The sequence below is a fragment of the Elgaria multicarinata genome, chromosome 3 (assembly GCF_023053635.1).
Source record: "Elgaria multicarinata webbii isolate HBS135686 ecotype San Diego chromosome 3, rElgMul1.1.pri, whole genome shotgun sequence".
NCBI lineage: Eukaryota > Metazoa > Chordata > Lepidosauria > Squamata > Anguidae > Elgaria > Elgaria multicarinata.
In genome coordinates this window covers 172,663,969-172,685,244 of record NC_086173.1, presented here as the reverse complement: position 1 = coordinate 172,685,244, position 21,276 = coordinate 172,663,969, and the positions used below count along the sequence as shown (strand labels likewise).

General features: G+C 43.6%; 2 protein-coding genes across 2 annotated transcripts in view; one reads left to right on the top strand and one right to left on the bottom strand.

Moving 5' to 3' along the window:
- The window catches only part of LOC134396274 (zinc finger protein 420-like), a 647,156-nt gene that overhangs the window by 89,429 nt on the left and 536,451 nt on the right, over positions 1-21,276 (bottom strand). The window contains exons 6-7 of the mRNA XM_063122695.1: positions 1,103-1,269; positions 133-1,030 (exon numbers count right to left, since the gene is read on the bottom strand). Of these exons, the coding sequence (XP_062978765.1) occupies positions 133-1,030; positions 1,103-1,269 (1,065 nt within the window). The remainder of the gene's footprint in view (positions 1-132; positions 1,031-1,102; positions 1,270-21,276) is intronic.
- The window catches only part of LOC134396269 (uncharacterized), a 298,553-nt gene that overhangs the window by 268,936 nt on the left and 8,341 nt on the right, over positions 1-21,276 (top strand). The window contains 1 exon segment of the mRNA XM_063122689.1: positions 11,124-11,137. Coding sequence (XP_062978759.1) covers positions 11,124-11,137 — 14 coding nt within the window.

Genomic DNA, 21,276 nt, shown 5'->3' with positions numbered 1-21,276 from the left:
CTCTAGGTGTTTTACAGAAATTCTAAAAAATTAAGATAAAAATGAGTATACAAATATTAAAATTCTAAAACACGGAGCATACACACATAAAGCATTAAAAGTCCTCCCAAATCTATGCTATAAATGCTACACTAAGCTTTTATAGAGCTTCTCCCCAGTGTGAATTTGTTGATGCAGCTTAAGGCTTGAGCTGCGAGCAAAGGCCTTCCCGCACTCTAAGCATTTATAGGGCTTCTCCCCAGTGTGAATTCTTTGATGCTGCTTAAGGCTTGAGCTTTGAGCAAAGCTCTCTCTGCACTCTAAGCATTTGTAGGGCTTCTCCCCAGTGTGAATTCTTTGATGTCGCTTAAGGCTTGAGCTTTGAGCAAAGCTCAATCCGCACTCTAAGCATTTATAGGGTTTCTCTCCAGTATGAGTTCTTTGATGCAGCTTAAGGCTTGAGCTTCGATCAAAGCTCTTTCCGCACTCTAAGCATTTATAGGGCTTCTCCCCAGTGTGAATTCCTTGGTGCCGCTTAAGGTTTGAGCTGTGAACAAAGCTCTTCCTGCACTCTAAGCATTTATACGGCTTCTCCCCAGTGTGAATTCCTTGATGCCGCTTAAGGTGTTGGCGACAAGCAAAGCTCTTGCCACACTCAAAGCATTTATATGGCTTCTCCCCAGTGTGAATGCTTTGATGCAGCTTAAGGTTTGGGCTGTGAGCAAAGCTTTTCCCACACTCCAAGCATTTATAGGGCTTCTCCCCAGTGTGAATTCTATGATGCTGCTTAAGGCTTGTGCTGTGAGAAAAGCTCTCTTCGCACTCTAAGCATTTATAAGGCTTCTCCCCAGTGTGAATTCTTTGATGCTGCTTAAGGTTATTGCTCTGAGTAAAGCTCTTTCCACACTCTAAACATTTATAGGGCTTCTCTCCAGTGTGAATTCTTTGATGACGGTTAAGTTCTGAGCGCCGAGCAAAGCTTTCTCTGCACTCTAAACATTTATAGGGCTTCTCCCCAGTGTGACTTCTTTGATGCTGCTTAAGGTGTGTGCTGTAGACAATGTTTTCTCCCCACTCTAAGCCTTTACAGGGATTCTCCCCAGTGTGTATTCTTTGATGCTGCTTAAGGTTCGTGCTCCGAGCAAAGCTCTCTCCGCACTCAAAGCATTTATAGGGCTTCTCCCCACTGTGAATTCTTTGATGCTGCTTAAGGTATGTGCTCCGAGCAAAGCTCTCTCCGCACTCTAAGCATTTATAAGGCTTCTCCCCAGTGTGAATTCTTTGATGCAACTTAAGTTGTGTTTTGAAACTGAACTGTTTTTCACACTCTAAGTATTGAGATCTTTGATATTTACTAAGATGAGTCTTCTGAGTCTTTATATACCGAGAGTTTTTCCTCTGGTTCTTCCTATTGTTAATGTTCTTTTTACTTGTTGCTTCTAGTAATGGAGTTTCACAGACGTCTGATCCTTCAAAAGAAATGGATTTGTTTTCCCTCTTCTCTTCAGTTTCAGTTTTCCTTCTCTGATGTAGGACATTTTTCTTGCTCTCCCTGTGATCATCTGCAAATATAAACACAGAAATCATCTTCAAATCTTGGGACAAAACGAACGGTTGCTGATTTGATACACAGGATATATAAAAAAATATTATTAGTCATGCAAATCCTTCCAAACATATTAAATATCCTGATGATCAATAGAACTGAGAATTAGACTGCTATACAATGCTTTCATTTATATGGAATAACTCATATATAGTAGCTCAGAGAATAAATGAACAACATAAAATACTGTAAAAATAAAATACATTTAAAATCTGCCATTTTCTCCTAGTTGATCATTTAACTGGGAACTGGAAAGTGGGATTCCAACCCTAATGGTTATTTTCAATGTCTAGTTATATCTCAAAACGAAAAGCAAGCTGTCCAGAGCTGTCTTCTGAATATGCCTTACTCTCCTCTCCTCCATGGAGACCATTAAGATAATATCAACATTTTGCAGATACAATTATGGCAACCAAGTAAGATTGGTTGGCAGCCATCACTGCCACAGAGTAAGTCCATCAATGGGCATTTATTAGTGTTTTGTCAGGTCTTCGGAGTGTTTTCCTCCTTGAATTTAAGGCGTCAAACCAATTGTTTCATTAGCTTCAGCTCCTTAGAAAAATGTGAAAGTGGCAAAGATTTTCAATTCGTGGAAGTGTATTTTGGAGCAATCATATCAAGAGCCTAAGGCCCATAAAGGACACTGTGCGAAACTCCCCCAACAAGCGCAGGAAACCCTCCGGATTCATTAGCCTCCAGGGCCTGGTCATCCCATGTGATCTTCCTGCCTTGTGGAGGTTACAGGTAGGGCTGAGCTCTGCTTCGCTTTGTAGAAGCGATAGCAGAGCTGCCTGATTCACCTCCACCAAAGGCGGAACCAGATCGGGTTAGGGGCAAAGCGTCATGAAGCGGGTCGCCCATTTGCGGAGCAATCCGCTTAGTCGCAAGGCTCCACCCTCCGTTTTGGAACTTTTTTCACATAGGATTGCATTGGGCGAAAGAACACCTATTACTTTGTTTTTAAAGCTACTTCTCTGAATCTTACTGTGCTTAGACAGTGATGATTGGGGGTCATTTCTGTCGATTTTCAGAATTTTTCATTGAGCGGTTTGCTTGCTATTAATTTTATAGAATGGATAAAGCGAGAGCGGGGAACCTATTTTTTTTAACGTTGATTGACAGGTTTATCTCCCAATCATGATAAATGATCAGCCTATGCAAAGCATCCTCCAATCCCAATGTTGGAGGGGGGCGGGAAATAACAAAACAGGATACTTAGTAACTTTTATTTCTTTGTCTTTGGCTCAGACTATTTCCAGTTTGTAGTGGATTGATGAAGCAGTAGCCCCAGCAAACTCACACACACAACCTTAAATAATATACAAAGTAAAATAACAGATAGGCAACACAGCACTGCAAGGTTCCCACCATAACCTTGGCAAACAACTGAATAGATGTGGTGCAAGTGGATGATGTGCTGTACGGCATGTGGACGTGCCCAGTGCCCACTACCCTGGAGGGTCATCAGAACCCTCCAAAGGGGAACAGTGGAAAGGAGCCCATGAGTTCATGTGTCATGTTGCTTCTCAAAGGCAGGTACCTAGACAGGACCGGCTGAAGGACTGGTGGCACAGACCACACTGTCCCACTGGGCACGTCCACTTTCCCCTCCCTGGTTATAAAGACAGCATATTTGTTTTAATTCTTCTTGTTGTGATGATTAGTATTTTTATTGTTATATTACAGTTATTGGCTGGGCATACCCCGGAGTGTGTGAATTGTGACCGAGATGTGTGTGTGTGGGGGGGTGCGTCTTGAAAAACCAACACATCATAGCAGTTTGAAATGAGTGCATGGCATGAACGAAATGATGTGTTTAGATGTATTGCGACCCAAGTGTGGCAACGCAAGGTCTGTACGCACACCCCGTTTAGTAATTTTCCATCTTGAAATTCCCTGTGTTCATTTTTGGCATGGTTAACTGAGGAAGATTCTGATTTAGGCTGAAATTCAAATATTCCCCAAAATTCAGGGCCTGCTCGGATTTCCTTCAAAATGGTCATGAATCTGGAAAAATTTAGAAGCTGTCATGGTGCCCATTCTGATGTCTCTAACTTTAAAAGTAAAATAGGTGTTTAACATGTTCAATGTAAGTCCATGGGTTAAAACATGGAGCACCGATCGAGATACGGAGGAGAAGGAGAAGACTCAAATACTGAGGGCAGGACCACAAGTGTCCAGGACCCGACATACCTTCAACATGCCTATAAAACAGAATTGTCGGTGCCTGTCTCATCTCAGGAGATAAGATATTAAACTCAAAGGCACATGGCACCAACTCACAAGGTGATCTCAAAAACTGAATGGGTCAAAGCGGAGAAGGCACATTCTCAGCTAACCAGCTTAGGGCTTTATATACAAGCTACAACCTTGAATCTGGCTCCGTAGCAATCAGGCAACCAGGGGAGTCCCTTCCACACGTGTAACGTTCGGAGGTTCAACTGCCACATACCCTTTACTTCTCATCCTCGCAGGGAAAATGACAGTGCCAAGCGAAGCTACGAAGAAATCAAATCAGACTTTGGAGCCTTGGGAAGGGAAGGAGTTTGTGGCCCAGATAGTATTCTCATCCCTTCCTCCAATATTTGGAAGAGGAATAGAAAGGGGAAAAAAAACACTCTGGGTGAACAACTGACTACGAGGGTGGTGTCGACATGAGAAATTTGGATTCTGGGACCAAGGGCGATGGACTGCTGACTTCATCAGGAGGGCTTTCAACTGAATCCTACGGGGGAGGGAGACGTAACCTTGAAGGGAAAATGGATGAAGGCTCCTGCACCTTAACGCAGAGAACAGATCTAATAGTGGCTATTAATAGTCTTCACAATAATGTAAGAAGGCAGCCAGACTGTATAGAAAGCACATGGTCTTTGATGTCTATATACTACAGAAGAAACCCATGTGGCAATACAAAAAACTTAGAGATGACCTGAAAAGAAAAGAAAAAGGACACATATAGGAAGTGGAAGGAAGGCCAGGCTACAAAAGGCTTTCTTCAGATACGTGAGTAGTAAAAGTCAGAGGAAAGAAATGGTGGTTCAACTGCTTAACGAGGATGGGAAATCGATAACACATGACAAAGAAAAAGCTGAAGTGCTCAATTTCTACTTTGCCTCAGTCTTCTCCCCAAAGCAGGTCTATGACCCCCCCTGGAGAAAGTGAAGCAGAAGTTGAGGGGGCAGGAATACAGTTTGAGATTGATAAAGAAATGGTCAAAGAACACCTAATTTCCTTGAATGAGTTCAAATCTCCAGGGACCGATGAACTGCATCCTAGAGTAATGAAGGAGCTAGCGGAAGAACTCTCAGAACCGCGGTCTATTATCTTTGAAAAATCCTGGAATACAGGTGAGGTGCCGGACAACTGGAGAAGGGCTAACATTGTCCCTATCTTTAAAAAGAGCAAAAAGGAGGAACCTGGGAACTACAGACCAGTCAGTCTCACATCCATCCCTCCGAAAACGCTGGAGCAGATTCTAAAGAAGTCAATCTGTAAACACCTTGAAATCAATGCGGTGATCACTAGAAGCCAACATGGATTTGTCAAGAACAAGTCCTGTCAGACGAATTTGATCTCATTTTTCGATCAGGTAAGCTCCCTTGTGGACTGTGTTAATGTTGTGGACATAATATACCTTGACTTCAGCAAAGCTTTTGACAAAGTACCACATGACATTCTGTTTAGCCTGGAGAAGTTGGAGGGGAGACATGATAGCACTCTTCAAATACTTGAAAGGTTGTCACACAGAGGAGGGCCAGGATCTCTCCTCGATCATCCCAGAGTGGAGGTTGTGGGCTCTCCCACACTAGGGGCATTCAAGAGCCAGTTGGACAGCCATCTGTCAGGGATGCTTTAAAGTGGATTCCTGCATATAGAAGGGGGTGGCCTTGTAGGACCCTTCCAATTCAACTATTCTATTATTCTGTGACCAGAATGTGGGCACTATCATGCTAAACAATTATGAAGCAGACCTCAGAGGCATGTGGCACCACCTCACCAATGGACCCCAAGAAAAGAACAGGTCAACGGGTGTAGGGCTGGCTGGCAGATCTGGGTTTTCTGAAGGCAGCAAACTACCTGTGGGATCACAGGTCTGACACCCTTGCCATTGCTTAACACATTCCTTTCTTATCACGTTCCTTTGTTCCTTTCTTATCACGCAGGAACAAACGTCCTGTTTACTTCTGGCCTCACACGGGAGCAAGCTGATAATTAAAAGGCTCCACATAGAAGGAGGGGGGGAAAGAAAAGGGTGGAGGAAAGGGTGGAGAACCACATCTATATAACCGCACTGGATGTATACAATAAAGGAGATTCAGATTCTACCCTCTCACGGTGTACGAGTCTCCTTCAAAAGGGTCTTTAGAGGAGAAGGCAGATTCTCAGCTGACCAGCAACCAACTTCTTTAGCACTTGAGATACTAGCAACAACTTTAAATTTGGCGGAGTAACAAACAGGCTTACTCAGAGGAATCCCATTCCTTACCCAGAGAGGCCAGGATCTCAAGATTCTCCTCCATGATGTCCTTGTGCAGAGTCCTTTGGTCGGGATCCAGCAGAGCCCACTCCTCCTCCGAGAAATGCACGGACACCTCCTCAAAAGTCACCGGACCCTAAAAGCAGCAGAAGAAATGTCTTTCTCTTTACACATAATCTTGCAATCCCTGACGACAAGGATGGTGAGGTCCTCCTTCTGAATGCCAGAGCTTCATGAGGGACATTCAAGGCCTTCCTAGCAGCCATCTGGGAGAAGAGCAAAGGCTAAAGGGGCAGGTTCTTCCAGGACCAAAGAGATGTGCAGGGGACGGAGGCCCCCAGGACTTCCCTACCTGCCCAGGCTGTGCAGAAACCGCTTCCACTGCACCACAAAGGAAGAGAGGCCTAGAAAGATCGCCCAGGGTCAGTTGACTTTCTCTGCAGTTGTTTCTGTTCCCTGTGAGGAAAGCAAAGAAGGTGGGAAGGTGAGAAGTAAAGTTAACATTCTTAAGCATTCCCGTTTTCATTGTTTTATTGGAATCAGTGTTTGTTTATTGATTGCATTTTTTTACTACCCCATAGCCGAAGCTCTCTGGGCAGTTAACATGATAAAAGCACTTAAAGACAATATCCAAATATTAAAGACTGCAAAAACATACAATATACACATACATATAAAACTACTATAGCAACTTTTAAAACTATGACCCTAAAAAAACAGACCTAGGCTAATTACATATTGATAATTACATATTGCTTGACCTGGCGCCAAAAAGATAACAATGTTGGTGCCACGTGAACCTCATTGGGAAGATTGTTGCACAGTTGGGGGGCCACCACAGAGAAGGCCTCTCCCTTGTTGTCGTCCTCCGATCTTCCCTCTGAGTAGGCACCTGGAGGAGGACCTTAGTTGTTGAGTGTGTAAGACTTCGAACCACGTTACTAAACAACATTTTCTTTTTGAGTATCTAGTGAAAAAGGGTCTCTCTCCCCCAGCAAAATCAGGGTCAAGGAGAACGTTAAGGCAGCTCATGCACATCACGCGTCATTGAGGGAGGGAGACCATGAGGACAAATCCTTACCCAGTGAGGAGGGTCCTCTGTCCCCCTCCTGCAAGATCCGCCCGTCCAGCGGCCTCTGTGTGATGCCTGGTGGAGCCTTCTCTGCCTCAGGGAAATCTGTGGGTGCTCTGGCCAACATCCCCTGGACCTGGAGCAGGAGGGAAGATTCCAGGGAGAGAAGAGGGATTAGAGAAGGAAAGAAATGGGTCAGGTCAAGGCCAAGGGCAGCGTTTCCCAATGGCTTTATCTTTCAGGTCTCATTCTAAAGTTGATCTACCATCCAAGACACACAGCGATGTGTCTTTGTCAGGGGGCTAAGATATCAAGCCTGGCATAAGCAAAGTGCTTGAACACCCTACAAAAACCAGCCAGGAGGAAAGACAGAACCTCCGAGACGTTCCCTGATATCCAGCATCTTCCGCTGTAAACACAGCAGTTTAATGTCTACAAATGCTCTTCCTGTCCTGTTGGGAGGAGACTCTGCCACTGGCTGAAGAAGGATCCCCTCCTTCCCCAGAACTTCATAAACCCATTCAGTTCTCCTGTGATCATAAGAACAGCTATTCTGGATCAGAACAAGGGTCCATCTACTCCAGGATTCTCTCCCCACAGTGGTCCATCAGCTGTTGAGTACGAACTCACAAGCAGGACATGAGTGTCACAGCACCCTCCAGCCCATGTTCCCCAGCAACTGGTGTACATAGACATACTGCTTAGGATACTGGAGGTAGGATATAGCCATTCATAGCCTTCTCCTCCAGGAATTTGTCTAACCCCCTGTATAAACAGTCCAAATACATGGCCATCCCTGCATCCTCTGGTAGGGAATTGCACATTTTAACGATGTACTGTTAATTTAACGAGGGCCTGCTCTACACATGAAGAACCACTATACTTGCAGGTGTCATTGGAAATTGGGGCATTCCTTCCTTAGAGGACATGTACAATAAAGTTGAGATAAGTATGAAGAACACAGTCCCTGTTAGTCACCAGGATGAAATGCTCTCACCTGATCTTGGTCCTCTGCCTGGCTCAGGAGGAAGCCTTCTGCCAGGGCCACCGCCTGGGAACTGGTCTCCGCTCCACACTCTCTGACCCAGCGCTCCACCTCCAGGGGCAGGACAGCCAGGAACCGCTCTAGGACCACCAGATCCAGCATCTCAGCTTTCGTGTTCCTTTCTGGCTTCAGCCACTTGCGGCAAAGGAGGTGGAGTCGGCTGCAAATCTCTCGGGGCCCTTCAGCGTCCTGGTAGCAGAAGTCCCTGAAGCAGGTGTTGCTCCCAGGCTGGTCCTCCTGCACTCTTCCTTCCCAGGGCTCTGCACTGCTCCCTTCCTGGATGTTTCCTGCCTCAGGGCCAGCAAAGCTTTGCTCTTCCATCTTCACTCTCTTCTGCTCCCACCAGGACTCGAAACAGTCTCCTTCCTTGGCTGCCAATTTCTCCTTTGAGGCAGGGACTGCGCTGTAGGAATTAAAACGGAGAGTGTGAAGGAGGCACACCAGGGTTCTCCGTGAGAAGGTTCCCACCTTCCCACCTTGTCAAAACCTGGTAACGGAGCCAGATGGCTGCTTGACTGATCATTCTGCTGAAGGATGGTCGATTAACGCCCACGCCCACCACCCCCCGGCAACAAGGCCCATGTGCCTTCCCCAATAATGTGATTCTTGTAAACACCAGCCTCACAAGGTAGGCCACAGGCCCAAGCTTCAGCGCTGATATTTCGAGGGGGTGTCGAGGAACCCTGGAAAGGTGCGTCTCTTCTAAGTGGGATCGCTGAGTGGTGGTCAAAGACTCTAAGACACGGTTCTCTCTTTTGAGAAAGATTTTACAAGCAGCGCTTAGAGCTGCAAGGCGGAAGCCCTCAGCGGACCCAAGGAACTGCCCACTATTTTCAGGAAAGGCTTAACCTCCTTATAGGGTCAGTCCCCTTAGAAACAAGGCAGAACCTCACCTTACAATACACCAATCATAAAACAATAACAGGTAAGCTTCTCAGCCAGTTATAAGCAAGGATTTTATGCATGTGCAGAGTGCAATCTTTTCAAGGACAGAAAAACAAGACGTCAATGATTACTGAGAAACTTGTGCCCATCTGTTCATTTCACGATTAGCTGTTTCTACCATGACACCTTCTAACAGTCCTAGTAGGCACACAACCTTGTGAAAGTAGTGTTTCAATACTCTTCACAAGACTTGCTCTCATGGTTGCATCCTTAATACATTTTCCAATTACTGCGGAAGTATAGATACTTTGATTTCTAGAGAACAGGCCCAAAGCAATTTTATTAGCACAGGGGAAGCCCACATGTCTATTTGCTTGAATTCCTGGACAGGGTGCAGCTAAGAAGAACAGACCCCCCTTGTTTTTAAGAGCCAGCACCTGTCTCAAAGGGGGCTCCGCGACCCCCGTCCCAAAGGAACCAGATTTGTAGTTGAAAATGAAGTTCTGACTCTGCCCCAACGGGAGAGAGTGAGTGTGTAACCAGAGCTGAATTAATGCCATTAAAAACTAATAATGTATTAAAGTTTATTTTAAAAGTTAAGCAAGAAAACACTGAATACTTTTTCAGCTCGTTAAACACATGAAATATGCCACTAAGGAAGCCTTAAGAGATGAATGATTTAGGGTGACCCTATGCAAACAAGGACAGGGCTCCTGTATCTTTAACAGTTGTATTCCAGTACGACAATGGAACCAGCGACCTAGGGAGGTTGTGGGCTCTCCCACACTAAAGGCCTTCAAGAGGCAGCTGGAGAACCACAAGTCAGGGATGCTTTAGGGTGGATTCCAGCATTGAGCAGGGGGTTGGACTTGATGGCCTTTTTGGCCCCCTCCAACTCTACTATCTTTAACAGTTGTATTGAAAAGGGAATTTCAGCGGCTATCATTTGCATACATGGATCACCTAGTGAAATTCCCTTTTCTATGCCCTCTCTGCTCCCAGCACTTGAACCCCAAAATTGCACCAGAGTAACAGCGATTTCTCCCCGCTCTCAGCATGTGAATATCGGGCTCACTTGATACATCAAACAGGAATGTACTAAAACCAACAGCAGGCTCCCTTCTTATTTATTTTATTACATTTATATAACGCCCCACAGCTGAAGCAGTTTATTAAGCTCTCTTAATAAACAAAAGCACCCCAGGTTTTATTCCGAAGGCCTCGTGACCAAAGTGACTTGTTAATTTTGCTTATTCACTAGGTTTGAATCAGGGAGAGGAAACAAAACCAAAAATGCAATGCAAACAGGACACCAGGGCAGCCTTTTGCCCACAGGTGGGACATTCCTCCTCCCCACCTGGGACCTTTCCTCTTGTGTCCCTCCCAGACCCCCCTTTCTCCAGCCTTCCCTTCCGCGATCCCCTAGTTATGGGGAGGGAAGGAGGTGCAAGGCGGGGGGGTCTCCTGGAGGGTCCCCAAGTGGATCAGTCTCCCTCTCTCTTCCCACCCACCCCTTGCCCCAAACCTGCACCCTCTGTCCTGGGGGGCTCCTTCCTCTGCCCCCTCCCTCTGAGACCCCCTTGCAATCTGCACTCACCGGCTCCTTTATTGGGGAAAAGAAGCTGCAGGCGGCGGAAACACGAGGCTTGTAGGAGCAGGGGGAGAATCCCAGGCTCCTTTGCAATGGGGGGAGGAAGTGTGGGGCAGGAAGGGAGGGGCCTCATCCAGCCTTGCCTCTAGGACTCAGCCCCCTCTCCTCCTCTTTAACCCTTGCATGGAGGCAGCACTAGAGAGCCGCAGAGGCTCCTGGGAGAGACACGATCCTGGGAAGGAGGCTTTTCCACGGGGGGGGGAGGGGGTCTTTTATCCCCCCAGCAGCATCGCCGCCCCATCTGCTCCTGGGGTCTTTGTGGGATCCACAGCTGTTTTCCCTTTGAGTTCGTAACGCAGCCTCCGGCATGAGAGCCCCCCATCCTTCGGCCTGCCCTTGCTGCAGAACAGCGTTCCCCAACCTGGTGCCCTTCAGAACTCTAAACATGACTAGATGCTCTAAAAAGAGAGAGGTCAAGTAGGGTGACCCTATGAAACGGAGGACAAGGCTCTGTATCTTTAACAGTTGCATAGAAAAGTGAATTTCAGCAGGTGTCTTTTGTATAATATGGAGAACCTGGTGAAATCACCTCTTCATCACAGCAGTTAAAGCGGCAGGAGCCCTGCCCTCTTTTAAATCTGGTCACTCTAGTGTAGCTCCTGCAGCTTTAACTGTTGTGATGAAGAGGGAATTTCACCAGGTTCTCCATATATACAAATGACACCTGCAGGAATTCCCCTTTCTATGCAACTGTTAAAGATACAGAGCCCTGTCCTCCTTTTCATAGGGTCACCCTAATGTTAGGTGAGGCCTTATCAGGGTACAGGAAGATTCTGGACCCACGGAGCTGCTAGCCATGAGGAGTACAACACACACGGCAACTTCTTCTCATAGTGGCCTCTTCTTGCACACCTTGACCCCTTCTTTGAGAGCAGGTCTGAGTCCATCTCAGGCTCAAGGCAGGAAAACCTTCGGCCCTCCTGGAAAGAAGAGGTCTGCTGATGAACCAGAGTTTCTCTCCCAATGCATCCCATGGCTCCGTTCTAAGCCCTCTCTGTTCCCAGCACTTGAACCCCAAACAGGGATGGAAGCAAACAATGATTTCCACCCGCTCTTAGGATGTGAACAGCAGGGCTCCCTTCATCCATAAAAGCAGGACATATTAAAGCCCATGAAAGCATTTGCCCATAGCAAATCCATACTTGCCCACAGAGAAAACATAGCACAGTCCTTGTCTTTCACTCTGCTGCACTTAGTTTTTATTTAGTGTAATTTGATTTTATATTTCTGACTTTTAATTTTATTTATTGTGATTAATTATCTTCTTGTGTTGCCTTGTTTGGCATTGTAGTAGTAGTATTTATTTACGTTGTAGTCAGCAGACTATACCTTAAGAGAGATACCTTTAAGCAGTTTGCAAGGGAAAGTTGGTAACCAAGAGTGTAGCCGTCCTGCTCTCAAAGCAGGGGTCAAGGTGTGGAACAAGAGGCCGCCATGAGAAGAAGTTGCCTTGTGTGTTGTACTCCTCGCAGCTAGAGGCTCTGTGGGTCCAGAATCTTCCTGTACCCTGATAAAACTTCACCTAACATTAGCGTGACTCTATGGAAAGGAGGACAGGGCTCCTGTATCTTTAACAGTTGCATAGAAAGGGGAATTCCTGCAGGTGTCATTTGTATGCATGCAGCACCTGGTGAAATTCCTTCTTCATCCCAACAGTTAAAGCTGCAGGAGCTATACTAGAGTGACCAGATTTAAAAGAGGGCAAAGCTCCTGCAGCTTTAACTGTTGGGATGAAGAAGGAATTTCACCAGGTTCTCCATATATACAAATGACACCTGCTGAAATTCCCTTTTCTATGAAACTGTTAAAGATACAGGAGGGGGCGGAGCTTGGCAGCCATGGAGTCGGCGAGTTTCTTCTGATGCTCTAACCGGCTTAGCTGGGAAAAACAATTATCTCCTTTTTAATGGGCATAAATCTTTAATCAAATGATGGAAAAGGACTATGAATGTTAACTGTTTAACTTGCCGGTGTTGGAAAAAGCTGGAAGAGATAAGGTGAGACCTTATGGAATGTTTCTATAAGCATCTGTGGAAAGTGAAACTAATGCTGCCTGCTGCTGTGGCGCAGTTGGAGCAGAGAACGTTTGTTTTTGTTAGATGCTGACTTGATTTATAGCAAATCTCACCTCTTATCTTCTATTTCAAAGTGGAAAAGACTGAAATACTGGCTTTATAAAGAGGAAAGCAGTTTGTTGTAGTTATCGTCGGCTGGCGAGAAGGGGGGGTGAGCGGTGGTGGAGGAAAAGCAGCGTTCGGTGAGGGGGCGAAGTGAGACATTGATAGACTGTGTATGATTAGTTCTGGTCCCCTCTAGTGAATGCTGTTGTGAATCTGATATATCCCCCCCCCCCTTGGGAAGAAGGAAGAGTGTTTAACACACGGAAGATAAGCTAGTAAAAACTGCCAAGAAAGTGAGCTGGACTCTTAAGATTTATGCCCTGACCAGAAGTGTCCTATGTCTAACATTAAAAGGAGAATTAGGAAGGAGTGGAAAAGGCTAAATACACAAAAAAAGAAACCAAGTAACCATAACCTCTCCAACCTGGAAAATCCAGTCCCTGAAGGAGAACAGGAGGACGAAGATACAGGCCCAGTTTTCTTAGATACAGTGCCAAAAAAAGAAAAAAACATGGCTGAAGGGGGAAAAGCAACTGGCAGTCAGCCACCCTCTTTAGTGGAAATTAAAGCTGCAATTGCAGAGAACAATACAGTCATTTTTTAAAAAATGGATCAGCAAATGGATGTTTTTAGACAACAAATGCGTGTCCTGGCTGATAAGACGGCGGAGAACTCAAAAAATATCAAAGATTTGGAGACAAAAGCTGATTTGAACCAGAAGAAGCAAGAGGCTTTTGAAAAATCAACAAATATTCAATTTAAAGATTATGAATTAAGACTGATAGCCTTGGAGGATCAATCTCGTCGAATAAAACAGCTAAAGCAAACACAAGGAGAAGATCTAAGAGAAATCATCCTGAATTGGTTCAAAGAGCTGATGCCTGACCTACAAATAGATGGATCGGATATAGATCGAGTTCACCGTGTGGGGGGGCAAAACTACAAAGGGACTAGAGACATTTTGGTGAAATTTGGTAATTATTATAAAAAAGAGCAAGTTATGAAAGAATTGAGATCTATGGTCCAGTTGCAGTATAAAGGCAAAGCAGTGCAAATTTATAATGATCTTTCTCAGCACACATTAAACTGGAGACGCAGTATTAAACCAATAACTGAAACACTAGTGAAGAACAAAATCCTATATTCGTGGGGTTATCCTGTTTTTCTAAGATTTACATATGGAAGGAGGGAAAACAGAGTAACCTCATTGGATCAAGGTAAAGAGTTGCTGAAGAGGCTGGGTCTGTATGGGGAAGCAAGTGGGACTGGAACGGGTGGGGGGGGGAATGAGGCTGGGACATCTGGGGTGTAATAGAATTGTTAATCATATTATGAGATAATTGTAGACAGAAATGTTAAACATAGAAACCTTGCCGGCCAGGCGCAGCACTGCCTCCCCCCCTCCCTTTAAAGTTAATGGCTGGAGTATTAGACTCACGGGGATGTGGGGGGGGATCAGAGTGGGGGGGGTGGGGAGAGGGGAAGGTAGGAGGGAAGGGGTTGGGGTAAGGGGGTGGGGGTAGTTGTATGGAGTTTGTGTCTTTATGTAAGTAAATTTGAGTTGCAGAGCACAAGGGATCGGAAGAGACTTCAAAAGGGTGAATATGGATAAAAAGATAAAAGTATCAACACTCAATGTTAAAGGTTTGGGGGCAGTCGTGAAAAGGAGGAGAATAGAACAAATGTTTAATAAAGAAGGATCGGATATTATAATGGTGCAAGAAACACACCGAGGCTCCGAGAATTCGAATATGATAAAATTAAAGTGGTTAGCTTATTATGAAAAGTCATTAGGAACGTCAAAAAAAAAATGGAGTGGCCACTTTGATCTCAAAAAAAAGTGGGTTTATATTAGAAGAAACAAAAAAGGACGATAGTGGCAGATATCTTATGTTAAAAGGTAAAATTGAAGGAAAGGTATATATGCTAATTAATGTGTATGCCCCAAATGAGAGACATAGAGAGTTTTTTATAAAGTTATTTAAAGAAATAGAAGAATTCAAGGAGGGGTATGTTATATTAGCTGGGGACTTTAATATGGTTATGGATAATAGATGGGACAGGTCGAATCCCACTAATGTTGAAAAGAGGAATAATATAACTATATTGAATAAATTAGTAAAAGAAAATGATTATTCAGATTCTTGGCGTTTACTCAATGGGATTAAGTCTGGGTTTTCATATTTTTCCCCAGTTCATCATACATACTTCAGGATAGATTATATATTTGTCTCAAAAGATTTTGCAACGAAGATTTGTAAAATGGAAATGGGGGTAATAAAAGTAACTGATCATGCCTTGTTAAGTTTAGAATTTGCAGTTAAGAAGAACTATAAAGAGGCATATAGATGGAAGCTGAATACAAAAATACTGAAATATAATAAAGTGGTAGAGAAAATTCAGAAGGAACTGTCGGAGTCATGGGAAATTAATGAAAAGGGAGGAACAGCTGGGTCAGTCGTTTGGGACACCATGAAGGCTGTAGTAAGAGGAATTTGTATTAGAGAGACGTGTAGCGAGGTAAAAATAAATATAAATTAGTAGAAATACAAGCTAAGAAGAAACAATTAGAAAATTTAAATTTAGAGGAGGTTCAAAAGAATTTAATATATATGAAAAGGGAATATTTCGAAAACAGTAATAAGAATTCTAGGTTGCTTGCCAGGCTCACACAAAAAGAAAAAGGGAGGAATGGGATAGAAGTATTGAAGGATAATCGAGGGAATTATTGTCATATAATGAAAGATAAAATAAAAATTTTCCAGGAATTTTATCAGGAACTATATAAGGGTAAAGAAATACAACAAGAAAAGGTGGAGGAATATATTGGAAGGTTTATAAAGAATGGAATAAAACCAGAATATAAAGAGCTAATGGAGAAGGTAATAACTCAAAGAGAAGTTGAAGATGTTATTGATAATTTGAAAGTTGGTAAATCACTGGGAGCAGATGGTTTAGGACCAGAATATTATAAAGTTTTCAAAGAATTTTTAGTTCCAAAGTTATTGAAACTTTATAATATGATATTATTAGGAGAGAAGATACCTGAAACATGGGAACACTCATTGATAATTCTAATTCCAAAGCCAGATAAAGACCTGACTAGTCCTGATTCTTATAGACCTATCTCGTTAATAAATTAGATGCCAAAATTTTCTCATCTATTATGGCTAAACGGTTAAATTTATTTATTTATTTATTTATTTATTTAATTACATTTATATACCGCCCCACAGCCGAAGCTCTCTGGGCGGTTTACAACATTTAAAAATAGTAAACATTAAAAGTATACAATTTAAAAACACACACACACACACACACACACATAAAAACAGTATAAAAAAATTTTATATCAGAATATATAGGAGAAGATCAATGTGGATTTGTGGCAGGAAGGCAGATGCATAGTTTAGTGGAAAGAGTTTTAAATGTAATAAATGTAATAAAAAAATCAAATATCAAGGCAGGAATTATGGCATTGGATAGTTTTAAGGCCTTTGATTGTGTGAGCTGGCAGGCATTAAAGATTATTGTAGATAAATTGGGATTTGGAAATAAATTTAAAAACATAATAGAACAGTTATATTCCCAAAATACAGCTGTAGTGGTGGTAAACGATGGACTCACTGAAAAGATACGACTAGCCAGAGGTACAAGACAAGGATGTCCGCTCTCGCCGGTCCTGTTTGTAATGGTTATGGAAGTATTGGCGAAAGCACTAAGGGAGGATGAAGAGTTAGAAGGAATTGGAGAGGTAAGGGAAATAAAGTTAAATATGTTTGCGGATGACACCTTATTGACCATTAAGAACCCAATAAGAAAAATAGAAAGAATTAAATATCAGTTGAGGGAATTTGAAGAAATTACAGGGTTAAGAATAAATTGGTCTAAATCAGAGATGACGTTGTTTAATTATACTAAGAAGGAAGAAAAGGAATGGGAACATAAGGGAATAGAAATGAGAGTTAAGGAGGAGATTAAATATTTGGGAATTAAAATTACAAAAAATTTAGAGAATCTTGAAAAGGAGAATTTAACGAGGTTAAAGAAAAAGGTATTAGAGAAACTGGAGAAATATAAAAGATTAAATTTATGTTGGTTTGGAAGAATAGCCTTAATAAAAATGAAGATTTTAGCTAAAATTAATTTTGTGTTTAGGATGTTACCAATAAAAATATCAGAAACGGAGATAAAAAGCTGGCAAAATATTATTAATAAATATTGTAATGGAGAAAAGAGAGCAAGAGTGAATAAAAATAATTGGTACCTAAGCCAAAAAAAGGGTGGATTGGGTCTCCCAAATATAAAATTATACTACGCAGCAAATAGATTAAGACATATTGTAGAAGCAATTATAGGAGTAGGAGATTTATATTGGATGGAAGAAAAAACTATAAGTAATGTAGAGATGAGTTTGGACAATGTCTTTTTTAAAGATGGAGGGAGAAAGTGGGTTGGAAGTATAGATAATCCACTCCTGAGGACTCAATGGGAAATTTGGAGTAAATTTAAAGGGAAGCTGCTTCCGAGCAACTCTCCCTTAGCACTGATAATAATGTTAAAGAATTTCCCAGAGGATCTGAAGGGTAGATTATGTAAAATATTAAAAGAGAAAAGTAAAATGAAACTAAAGGATTGGTTAAGAGATATAAAAACAAGAGAAGATATGGAAAAATTGTTAAAGGAGAAAAAATTATCTTGGTTAGAGTATGGGCAATTAGAACAATGGAATAAAAAGTGGATTAAAGATAATAGAGTTTGCAGAAAGATGACAAAGTTTGAAGAGTTAATAGCAAATAAGGAAAAAGGGAAAGGAGGTAGTATAGTTTTAAAAGGGTTAATGAGTGAAATATATAAAATATTGTTAGAAAAGGAGTTTAGAGAGAACTCAGAGAAAATGGTATGGGAGTCAGATTTGAAGGTACAAATAGGGCGACAGAGATGGGAGGGACTATGGAAACAAAGAGTGTTGAGAAGTTTATCAGTGAGAATAAAGGAGAACTATTTTAAAATTTTGTGGAGGTGGTACCTAACCCCGATTAGATTGAATAAGATAAATGATCAGCATTCAGCAAATTGTTGGAGAGGTTGTGGGGAAAAAGGAACGTATTTACATATGTGGTGGCAATGCAAATATGTACGAAGATTATGGAAGATGGTGTTTTCAGAAATTGAAGAAATAGTGGGAATGAAAATAGAACAAACACCAAAGATTGCATTGCTGTCACTATTTGAAGATATAAAGTGTGGAAAAGAAACTATGGAGCTGATATCGAGTTTGCTGGTTGCAGCACGATTGATGGTAGCTAGGAACTGGAAGATTCAAGGGGAATATTCTATTGAAGAATGGTACAAAGAAGTATGGGATATAGCCATTAATGATAAACTGACATGTAATATTAAGTGGAGAAAAGGCGTAACTAAAATAAATGAGTTTGAAGGAATCTGGAAACAGTTCCTAATATTCGTGTTTACTAAGGGAAGTGGGAAACCGCCAGCAGAAGAAACGATCAGATTTTGGAGTCAGGAATAGATCCCGAGGTGGGGGGTGCACTTTTATGTTAAGAATGATTATGTTGTAGTATGATAATGTATAGGTAATACTTATTCAACATATATGTACTGAACATTTATTCAATATGTATGTAGCAGTTGTTTGATGTTTCTTTTTATTATTATTATTACTATTGTAATGTTGTATGTTTATATAGTGTAGAAAACAAATAAAAATTATTAAAAAAAAAAAAAGATACAGGAGCCCTGTCCTCCTTTTCATAGGGTCTTAACCTACTTAACCTCTCTCTTTTTAGAGCATCTATTCTCGTTCTGAAGGGCACCAGGTTGGGGAACGCTGTTCTGCAGCAAGGGCAGGCAGAAGGACGGAGGGCTCTCATGCTGGAGGCTGCTTTACGCACTCAAAGGGGAAACAGCTGTGGATCCCGCGAAGCCCCCAGGAGCAGATGGGGCGGAGATGCTGCTGGGGGGATAAAAGACACACACCCCCATTGTGGAAAAGCCCCCTTTCCAGGTCCGCGTCTCTGCCAGGAGCCTCTGCGGCTCTCTCGTGCTGCCTCCATCCAAGGGTTAAAGAGGAGGAGAGGGGGCTGGGTCCTAGAGGCAAGGCTGGATGAGACCCCTCCCTTCCTGCCCCACACTTCCTCCCCCCCCATTGCAAAGGAGCCTGGGATTCTCCCCCTGCTCCAGCGAACCTCCTGCGTCCGCTGGCTGCAGCCCCTTTTCCCCTGCAAAGGAGCCGGTGAGTGTAGATTGTAAGGGGGTCCCAGGGGGAGGGGGCAGAGGAAAGAGCCGCCTCGGGCAGCCAAGCGCAAGGGGGCATGTTTGGGGCGGGGAGGAGGAATGCCCCCCCCATGGGCAAAAGGCTGCCCTGGTGTCCTGTTTGCATTGCATTTTTGTTTTGTTTCCTCTCCCTGATTCAAACCTAGTGAATAAGCAAAATTAACAAGTCACTTTGATCACAAGGCCTTCGAAATAAAACCTGGGGCGCTTTTGTTTATTAAGAAGGGAGCCTGCTGTTGGTTTTAGTACGTCCCTCTTTGATGTATCAAGTGAGCCCGATATTCACATGATGAGAGTGGGGAGAAATCGCTGTTACTCTGGTGCAATTTTGGGGTTCAAGTGCTGGGAGCAAGAGAGGGCATAGAGAAAGGAATTTTACGTGGTGATCCATGTATGCAAATGATAGCTTCTGAAATCCCCTTTTCAATACAACTGTTAAAGATAGTAGAGCTGGAAGGGGCCTAAAAGGCCATCGAGTCCAACCCCCTGCTCAGTGCAGGAATCCACCCTAAAGTATCCCTGACAGATCGTTGTCCAGCTGCTTCTTGAAGGCCTCTAGTGTGGGAGAGCCCACAACCTCCCTAGGTCACTGGTTCCTTTGTCTTACTTGAATACAACTGTTAGAGATACAGGAGCCCTGTCCTCGTTTTCATAGGATCACCCTAAATCATTCATCTCTTAAGGCTTCCTTAGTGGCATGTTTCATTAGTTTAACAAGCTGAAAAAGTATTCAGTGTTTTCTTGCTTAACTTTTAAAATAAACGTTCACACATGATTAACTTTTAATGGTATTAATTCAGCTCTGGTTACACTCTCTCCCGTTGGGGCAGAGTCAGAACTTCATTTTCAACCACAAATCTGGTTCCTTTGGGACGGGGGTCGCGGAGCCCCCTTTGAGACAGGTGCTGGCTCTTACGAACAAGGGGGGTCTGTTATTCTTAGCTGCACCCTGTCGAGGAATTCAAGCAAATAGGTATGTGGGCTTCCCCGGAGCCCACCCTGTGCTAATATAATTCCTTTGGGCCTGTTCTCTACAAATCAAAGTATCTATCCTTCCGCAGTAACTGGAAAATGTATTAAGGATGCAACCATGAGACCAAGTCTTGTGAAGGGTATTGAAACACTAGTTCCACAAGATTGTGTGCCTCCTAGGACTGTTAGAGGGTGTTGTGGTAGAAACAGCTAATCGTGAAATGAACAGATGTGCACAAGTTTCTCAGTAATCATTGATGTCTTGTTTTTCTGTCCTTGAAAAGTTTACACTCTGCACATGCGTAAAATCCTTGCTTATTACAGGCTGAGAAGCTTACCTGTTACTGTTTTATGATTGGTGTATTGTATGGAGAGGTTCAGCCTTGTTGCGAAGGGGACTGACCCTATAAGGAGGTTAAGCCTTTCCTGAAAATAGCGGGCAGTTCCTTGGGTCCGCTGAGGGCTTCCGCCTTGCAGCTCTAAGCGCTGCTTGTAATAAACTTTCTCAAAAGAGAGAACCATGTCTTAGAGTCTTTGACCACCTCTCAGCGATCCCACTTAGAGGAGACACGCCTTTCCAGGGTTCCTCGACACCCCCTTGAAATATCAGCTCTGAAGCTTGGGCTTGTGGCCTACCTTGCCAGGCTGGTGTTTACAAATATCAAATTATTGGGGAAGGCACATGGGCCTTGTTGCCGGGGGGGGGGGGCATGGGCGTTAATCGACCGTCCTTCGGCAGAATGATCAGTCAAGTAGCCATCTGGCTCCGTTACCAGGTTTTGCCAAGGTGGGAAGTTGGGAACCTTCTCACGGAGAACCCTGGTGTGCCTCCTTCACACTCTCCGTTTTAATTCCTACAGCGCAGTCCCTGCCTCAAAGGAGAAATTGGCAGCCAAGGAAGGAGACTGTTTCAAGTCCTGGAGGGAGCAGAAGAGAGTGAAGATGGAAGAGCAAAGCTTTGCAGGCCCTGACCCAGAAAACGTCTCCTGCAACATCCAGGAAGGGAGCAGTGCAGAGCCCTGGGAAGGGAGAGTGCAGCAGGACCAGCCTGGGAGCAACGCCTGCTCAGACGTGGAGCGCCAGGGCTTCAGGGACTTCTGCTACCAGGAGGCTGAAGGGCCCCGAAGGGTTTGCAGCTGTCTCCACCACCTTTGCTGCCAGTGGCTGAAGCC